At 46.1% G+C, this 8918-nt stretch overlaps 1 protein-coding gene across 1 annotated transcript; it reads left to right on the top strand.

Moving 5' to 3' along the window:
* The first annotated feature begins 6203 nt into the window (after nucleotides 1-6203).
* On the top strand, nucleotides 6204-8501 carry LOC119465890 (U6 snRNA-associated Sm-like protein LSm2). Its single transcript, XM_037726363.2, has 4 exons — nucleotides 6204-6342; nucleotides 6530-6597; nucleotides 6679-6769; nucleotides 8129-8501. Exons 1-4 carry the CDS (start codon nucleotides 6340-6342, stop codon nucleotides 8252-8254), a joined length of 288 nt encoding a protein of 95 aa, XP_037582291.1. The 5' UTR covers nucleotides 6204-6339; the 3' UTR covers nucleotides 8255-8501.
* Nucleotides 8502-8918: the final 417 nt, after the last annotated feature.

Genomic DNA, 8918 nt, shown 5'->3' with positions numbered 1-8918 from the left:
GCACCGAAACCGATGGTTCCGCTATAATAATACGACGACGCCCCTATCGTGTATCGCCGTCCGAACGGAAGGTCATTGAAAAACAGGTTGCTGACATAAAAAAGATGGCTTCGTTCGCTTTTGCGTCGATTATCGAGCGCTCAATAAGATCATACGCAAGGACGTATATTCAATACCTCGAATTGACGACGCTTCGGACACACTACAATAAGGGGCGGAGTATTTCTCCAGCCTTGATCTTCGATCAGGATATTGGCAAATTCCGATGAACGAGACTGACAAATAAAAGACCGCATTCGCTACACCAGACGGACTTTATGAATTTAACGTGATGCCTTTTGGCCTTTGTAACGCTCCCGCCACATTTGAGCGCATGATAGATAACGTACTTTGTGGACTAAAATGGAAGACCTGCCTCTGTTATCTGGACGATATTGTCATCTTTTCGTCTAACTTCAGCCAACACCTTCATCGATTAGACGAAGTTCTCACGTGCCTTGCAAATGTTGATCTCCAGATCAATACAAAAAAATGCAAATTTGCAAGCAAAACAATAAAAGTATTGGGCCACGTTGTCTCAAAAGATGGCATCCAGCCAGACACCGAAAATATTAGTGCTGTTCTCCAGTTTCCTCGCCCCCAACAGCAGAAAGATCTACGTAGTTTCCTCGGTTTGGCGTCATATTTTCGTCGATTTATACGCAACTTCGCTGCAATAGCAGCTCCTCTACACAAGCTACTGGTTACCGGTGCCTCTTTCACACGGACTAACGACTGAGAGTCGGCTTTTCAAGCTCTTAAGCAACATCTTACTTCCGGACCAGTGCTTCGCCACTTCGATGATGGAGCCCCCACCATACTCCATACTGACGCAAGCGCACAAGGTATTGCAGCAGTACTTCTGCAACGTAATGCAGCCTCTAAAGAGCAAGTCATAGCATATGCCAGCCGAACACTTTCTCCAGCTGAGCAGAGCTACACCATTACAGAGCAAGAGTGCCTGGCTATCGTTTGGTCTATTCTGCAGAAATTTCGCCCATACCTTTACGGCCGCCACTTCACTATCGTCACCGACCATCATGCTCTGTATTGGCTGTCATCAATGAAAAACATGTCAGGACGCTTAGGACGCTAGATACTCCGCTTGCAGGAATATGACTTTTTTACAATAAAATAATAACGTACAAGTCTGGAAAAAGTCATAATGATGCAGACGCATTGTCTCCTTGCCCACTCTCGCTCTCTCCCGGTAACGCGCCGTCGTCTTCCCCACCATGTCGTTCCGATGCTACGCCTGCCTCACACCAGCTCTTAATAATGCCCCTGGACCAAGTTACGCTTTCATCACGCTCTGATTTCGTCTTGCTTCAGTGGGCCGACTCCTACTGTCGACTCTCATGGATCGCCTTAGTGGGTTCGCCGAACCACCCAACAGCCACTTGCGACGCCAACTTCGACAATTCCGCCTTCAAGGTGGCGTGCTACACCGCTACGTTTACCACCCAACAGGTCACCGGTGGGTCCCAGTTCTACCTTGCTGCCTTCGCCTACGAGTATTATAGGCACTTCGTGACGACGTATCGGCTGGCCATTTAGGCTTCCACAAGACTTGCGACCGCATCACGAGTCGCTGCTTCTGGCCTGGCCTATCCACAACGGTGGCCAAATACGTTGCCTCTTGTGCGTCATGTCAGCACCGCAAACCCTCGACATCCCCTCCTGCCGGTTTACTACAACCTCTCCTTTGCCCGGACGCACCTTTTGAATTTTTTGGCATTGATATGGTCCCTTGCCTTTGACATCCTCCGGTAACCATTGGATTGTCACTTCGGTCGACCATTTAACAAGATATGCCGAGACTGCCCCTCTGCGATCCGGTACCGCTTCTGAGGTCGCTGACCTTTTCTTGCGCTCCATCGTCTTGCGCCAGGGGGCTCTTCGCGTTCTTCTGAGTGACCATGGCAATGCGTTTATTTCCCAAGTTCTCGAGGAAGTTATTCGGGCCGCTGATACCGTACACAAATCTCCTTCTACCTATCATCCGCAAACCAATGGCCTTACTGAACGCTTCCACCGTACGCTGTCTGACATGATTTCCATGTACGTCCGTCCTGACCACACTGACTGGGATAAAATTCTTCCTTTTGTGACATTCGCATATAATACTGCTATTCAACAGACTACCGCCTACAGCCCTTTCTTCCTTGTGTATGGACGATCTCCTTCCACCATATTCGACAGAGAATTCTTTTTAACACCTTCTTCGCCTAACGCGTCCCTTCCAGAAGATTTTGCTGCCCGAGTTGCACACTGCCGTCAAATCGCCCGGCAAAGCATGGAAGTTACCTCAAGCTGAGTGCAAACGTCGCTGCGACAACAAACGCCGCGACCTCCGTTTTCACCCTGGAGACCAAGTCCTGCTTTGGAATCCAGTCCGAACTCCAGGCCTCTGTGAGAAGTTCCTTCAATGCTACATTGGCCCATACACTGTTGTGCAACAAACATCTGCAGTGAACTACCTCGTCCGCCCAGTACACTCCGTCACTGACCGGCGCCGCCGGAATACCGAAATTGTTCACGTCTCGCGGATGAAGCCCTTCACTTCCCGTTTAGATAATCTCTAATCTGCGGCCAGGCTGGCCGCTTCCATGACAGGGGGAAGTTAGTGTAAGCACTATTAACGTACTTCGTCGTTTTTATTTGTACATAGTCATCCTCATCATCCCTGACCTTATACTTATTAGCGCATGAGCTGGGGCGTTTCCTTTTTGGAATAAAAAGCGCTTGACAGCTTGGTCGGTCTCGGTCTTATAATATTTAAATATATTGTGTCTGTGCATGGTGTTCTCAGCGGAAATTAAAAAAGAGAGATGTTGAAGTGGAGGAAACACGGATGAGGCAGCCGCCGCTTGTGCTTCTAATGCGCTTGTTCTCCTATTGTCCTAATTTGCCGAAATAAAGCGAAAGTATAAATTAAAAGGCGTGCACGTCCGTGCCAACAATGATGCCGTAAGCTTTTAGCCCAACAAAAGTGAAAAGGAAGAGGCAACGCAAAAGAATCCTCAAATTATGTGGGTAACAGAACACCGGTAATGACACTTTAGGGGCGGGGGGTAGTAGGCTACGGATGGAGAAATTCGATTTCATTCGGTTTCGATCGCGATCTAAAGGACCCCATGTGACTGGTACAGAAAAGCATAACGTATGACGTGTGTGACAACGTTACGTTGGGGCACGGTGTAAGAATAGTGTAAGACCTATTCTTAGGACCTATTCTTACACCGTGCGTTGGGGTACACTTATAGTTGGGGTATGATCATTTAACGGCCTCCAAGACCCAACGCTCTCGGCACGGCATATTTACTCTATGCTAGGGTGGCTAGAAGGGGAGGTGTGAATACCGGCGGCGCTTTCCTGCAGGCGCGCGTGACCCCCTTGCGCACCGATGCCACCAGGAGAAATATGGCGCTACCGCTCGCGGCGCGGGAAGCATAGCCGCGCCGGCCTGCCGGCCTCGCCTCGCCTCCGTGCCTTCGCCGTCAGTTTTGGTCTCGTCGCCTGTTTTGTGGTGTTTCTCGCGATACATAGCGTGTTGCACAGCGTCGTCGTGGCATTTCCAATTACCATCCTAGTATTATTCACGAGGCCTTTCACGCTAGCTCAATCTGATCACCACCGCCTTTTCTTCTTCTTTTTTTTTTTCCTGTTTCCTTAGGTTTATCGTTCGTGACTTTAGTAATGGAACTGCAGTCTTGATACCACGTCACATTCCTGCCCTCTCAGAAGATGCCGTGCCCACAGTACTTCCGAACTTGCCAAACTACATTAGAAGGACTCTGACGAAAGAAAGAAAACGAAGAGATGTCTCACACGCTCCACGGGTCCCAGGTTCGGCACGCAAACCACTCCGGTATAGGCAGTTCCGCCTACTATGACCCTGTATGCCTGGACTACATATTCGACTCTCTGAGTACGAATAAAGTATTATTATTATTATTATTATCTTACAAGAGAAGCGGCGCTTGTCTATTGACAAGACGGGGGAATACATGCCCACCGGCAGACGTGGAGGCTGTAAATATACAGCGGGATGGAATGCCCAGTCCAGTCGCAGAAGAATTGTTCATTGTCGAGCTTAAGCGACCTTTGGAACTGTGGTCAGTGCAAAAGTTTAAACAAAACATTGCTCGTTACTGGACTGCAGAGTTTGCATTGGACGAAATGCTGCGCCTGTTGTGTTAACCAAAATGGTAGTGTTCTTCATTGGAGAAGGACTTGCCAGGGCCGCTATTTTGTAGCGATGACTTTAAAGTAATAATGCCTTTTCGCGCTTTGTCAGTGGTCAGAGCGACGGTCCGCTCGCGTTATCAACGGGATCAGCCGGCCGTGAGCGGTGGATGATAAGACTATTCCAAAATAAGTCATAAGACATCGCTACAAAATCGCGGCCCAGCTGTAGCATCTACTTGGCTGGGCAGCTTCACAACGAAACCTTTGTGGAATCTAAAGAACAAACAGAAGGGACCTTGGGGGCCTTTTATATCTATCAGAACCATTCTACAAGCTGGTCAATTAATGCCCTTATTGAAAGAAAAGAAAGTCAAACTCACTCGTTTAATTGCATGCCAAAGCTGTGGCAAAGTTTATGCAGTTGATCAATTGGTGATGTGCCAAAAATTGGTTGCCTAGAGCATTCTGCTGCCCTGACAGCATCAGTTGTACGTTTTTATTGCGTAACAAGGATTCATTTTTTGCTTAAAGGTGTCATTCAGCAGGGCACTGAGAATAAACTAAAAGCACTGAAATATTGCGTATTGTAGATCAAATTTTCCCATAGTTGTTTTCCTCACTTAAATAAACTATTTTATGACCAGATCTGTTGCTGTCTGAAATCATAGTAAATTGCATATTTGAGCGTCGAAAGGACATGCTACACGTCTTCAAGCGCTGTCACAAAGTGGTTTGTACGTCGAGAAGTAATCGGGTAATGACTGCAGTTTACAGGTCGTACGTACGGCACGCTTAGGGTGATTACTGCTGACCTCGACGACGACGGTCGCATTTTGAGGGAGTCGAAATGCAAGGCACCTGTGTGCCGTAAGGTGTGAGTGCGCGTTAAAGAAACCGAAGTGGTCGAAATTATTCCAGAGCCCCCAGCCCCTATGATCCTGATCCGGAGGAAAAAAAAAAAAAAAAAACGCGTTTGAATCTATCGACGCAATGCGAACTGGGCCCGTAAAATCTCACAGGAGTAGTGATGTGGGCTGATAAAACGTTGATTTCATGGATAAAGACGTATATTCCATGACGCTCGCAGACAACGCGCGATACCCGAGGCTGGCGATGCGCTGATTTCGGATGCGTGCCTTCCCGATGGATGGATGGATGGATGGATGAGGCTGAACCCTTTAAATCGGGCGGTGGCATACGCCACCTAGCCATGGCTATTAACATAATTTGTACTTTGTGGTGGGTGAAATTTCACCCCTGCCTTAATTTTATCCACCAATCAGATAACCTCTGTTTGGTTATTTCTACCCGCTTAAAGTCTATTTTGCCTTCACTGTCCCTAAACCCCAATGCTTTGAAAAAATCAGCCCCGTTGCCTTGCACTGTAGGGTTAAGCCCCTTACAGAAAAGTACGAGGTGTTCAGCCGTTTCCTCTTCTTCTCCACACGCACAGCACAACGTGTCTATACCTTGGTACTTGACTCGGTACATCTTAGTCCGCAATACTCCCGTCCTGGCTTCAAACAACAAAGAGCTTCCCCTAGAATTATCGTAGATATTTTCTTTGGCAATTTCTTGCTTGAAAGTTCGGTATGTGCCCAGTGCTGATTTCGTCTGCATCCCTGTTTTCCACAGACCCCTCTCTGTTTCCTTAACCTTTTTCTTAACCGCTGTTTCCTGGTTTGCACCCCTCCTGCAGTCCAAATATTTGATTGACAGTTTTCTGGTCAGCTTCCTCCATTTTGTATCAACATTCCTCATGTACAAATAACTGAAAACTCTCCTTGCCCACCGCTTTTCTGCCATCTCTCTCAATCGCTCCTCAAATTCTATCTTGCTGCTGGCTTCCCGCGCCTCGGTCAACAGCGCCGCCCTGCGGCATCGGTGCGCTGAGGGGTCACGCTTGCGCCGCCGGTATTCACACCTCCCCTTCTAGCCACCCTATCTATGCGTCACGGCAGCCACGATCACCATCGGCATCAGTGCCCTGCTGCCTACGGATCTCTGGTGCACCCCTTGCGACCCGTGCAGTCCGGTGGTTCGGCTAGTTCGGCGCTAGAAAAGGACGTTTGTGCTATCAAGAAACTTTCTTTTTGCGTGTTTGTGAACATGGTGAGAAGTTTGCCCATGTGTTTTCTTTACTGCAGTTTGTGCTTAGAGTTGTGGCATGCTAGAGCACGAGAAAGCGGGTGTTTTTGACTGCTTGCTTCTCGGTTACGTTGACGAAACGTTCTTGCGTGTATAGTTTGCGTATGAACAAATTCAACCTGTTATTCATGTTTATGTAATATTTTTACAGTTGTTCTACTCGTTTTTCAAGTCCTTGGTCGGCAAGGATGTTGTCGTTGAGCTGAAAAACGACCTGAGGTGAGGCGTCTGTCAAGCTACCAACCATTTATGCGCTTTTGAAAGGGTTGTATTTATTTTTGTTTGTTTTCTTCTTGCCAGTATGTGCGGAACGCTCCACTCAGTGGACCAGTATCTAAACATAAAGCTCACAGACATCAGTGTGACTGAGCAGGACAAGTACCCCCACATGGTGAGTAACGTTCGCATATTGATCTTTCTCCGTGAAAGGGCGCGAACTATGACTGCACAGTTTGCTCGCACTGGTTGGTTGCCGCATGTCAGAGCTGACGCTGCTTTTGTGTGGCTAGCCAGGTATAGTTGATCAGTTGATCTTCCGCATGCGCGAAGGATACTGTAATGCGCCGTGTCACTTGCACATGGTAAAACAAGCCTTAATGGAGTATAGCTTAGACAAACAATACCTAAACGTCTATTCATTAAAATTGCCATAATAAGTAGGTGCAAATTTCAAAAAAAGTTGAATACCGAATGAATATCATAATAACATTAAAACACGTTCAATAAGCACCATCAGATATCAGCAAAAGTTGACTGCCATATGGATTACTTCAAGCAACACCATACTTTGAAAATCTCTTAGCATGACATGACATCCTTGATGTTGAGGAGAGAGTTAAAGAAGGCAGGAAGGTCAACCATTGTTGTGCTGTGTTGGCCAGCCGACACATGGGGAGGCGGGAAAGACAGATAAGAGTCATTGTGTACACAACCAGATTTTCACAGCAGTCATTGAGCCTTCTTAACAACTTTATCAAGCCCACTTCAAATTTTTCATAAGCTACTACTGCTTCCATGTGCAAGTTTTCCTGAGTTAATAACCCACTCCACATAGCAACATCGGCTCTTTATTACATCAATGCATCTAAAAAACTTTGTTGGTGATAGCAGTGTTCAGTGACGATTGGGAGCATTTGTTTGTGATGCCACTAGTATATATTGTGCTTATGTATTCGTTTTCATTGTCACATTTATATATGCTTTTTCAAGGTTATTGGCCATAGCTATTTAAGTTGCTGGCATTGTTACTTTGCTTACTACTTTAAATGGGAAGAAATGTGTGCTTTCAGCCACTTCACTTATGTCATTAACTAGATAAAGCACCACTAGATTACTAGTGACGATACAGTTTTAAAACTTTCGTTTATAGCATTTAAACCATTTTCAGCCCAATAAGCCAGGTTCGTCAGCAAACGAACAGGGCTAAAGAATTGTTCCTCTTTCCTCATTTTTTGCTTATTTTGTATATGAGCAATAACCAACCAGCCCCACTGTCAGCTTGCTACAGGCTCATCATATTCCTTTTATTTTTTTTTAGGATGGTGATCTTAGTAACAGTGGGCTCACGCAGTAAATCTGTGCTGGTCTATTTTAGTGCAAGTACCACTGACTTGGCATAGGTATGAAACAGTGAAGTGTTAAAAAAGAAAGGGAAAACATAATTTCTGCATTCTTTCTTTGTCAGACAGCGTGTGTGCTCATGTTACCAGCAAATATTTTTTATGCTGAAATGGTCATTTTGTCGTTCCAGCTCTCTGTCAAGAACTGCTTCATAAGAGGGTCCGTAGTGCGTTATGTTCAGCTGCCAGCAGATGAAGTGGACACACAGTTGCTCCAAGATGCTGCAAGGAAAGAAGCCTCGCAAAGCAAGCCATGAGTGGATGCATAGACATATGAAACGCGCAATGTTACCTTCATCTCTTTATTTTCATCATTTTATGTCATCATGCATTGTCACTACGATGTGTGCACAGTTGGTTTTGTTATTTGCTTAAGCTGTGTGTAAATAGAAAATCAAGAAAATAAACCTACTGCATGGGGCCCATGTTATGGAAGGAAATCACAAGTGCTGATTCTTGAAATCTGTGTTGTTCTGCAGATAAAAAGCAGCTTCAACTCCACAACTGTGGTGTTTGTTCAGTGGCTATGATCTGCTATTGAGCTTGAGGTCACAGGTTCAATTCCCAACATGATGACCACACTCATATGGGGGGCAGAATGCAGGAACACTCATATATTTAGATATAGGTGTACGTTGGACCCCTGGCAGTCAAAATTGATCCTAAGCCCTCCAATGCTGCATCTTTCATAGGCTAGGTTTCGCTACAGTCTGAATTCATTAGCTTCACGGCACGCAGCACATTTATCTTTGGTTCACTTGTCCTGTGTGCTGTTGCTGGTAGTTCTACTTGTTCTTTTGCGCACAGCGCTACTGATGTCGCTTGTAGCTTCCAGTATAAGCACATACTCACTTTACAAATGATTTGCATATCTGTTATGTAGAGGCATTAAGTTAAAAAATTTATGCACATCACTAACAG

This window comes from Dermacentor silvarum, chromosome 10 (genome assembly GCF_013339745.2).
Source record: "Dermacentor silvarum isolate Dsil-2018 chromosome 10, BIME_Dsil_1.4, whole genome shotgun sequence".
Lineage (NCBI taxonomy): Eukaryota > Metazoa > Arthropoda > Arachnida > Ixodida > Ixodidae > Dermacentor > Dermacentor silvarum.
The sequence above is the reverse complement of the archived record's forward strand: the minus strand, read 5'-3'. Positions and strand labels throughout refer to the sequence as shown.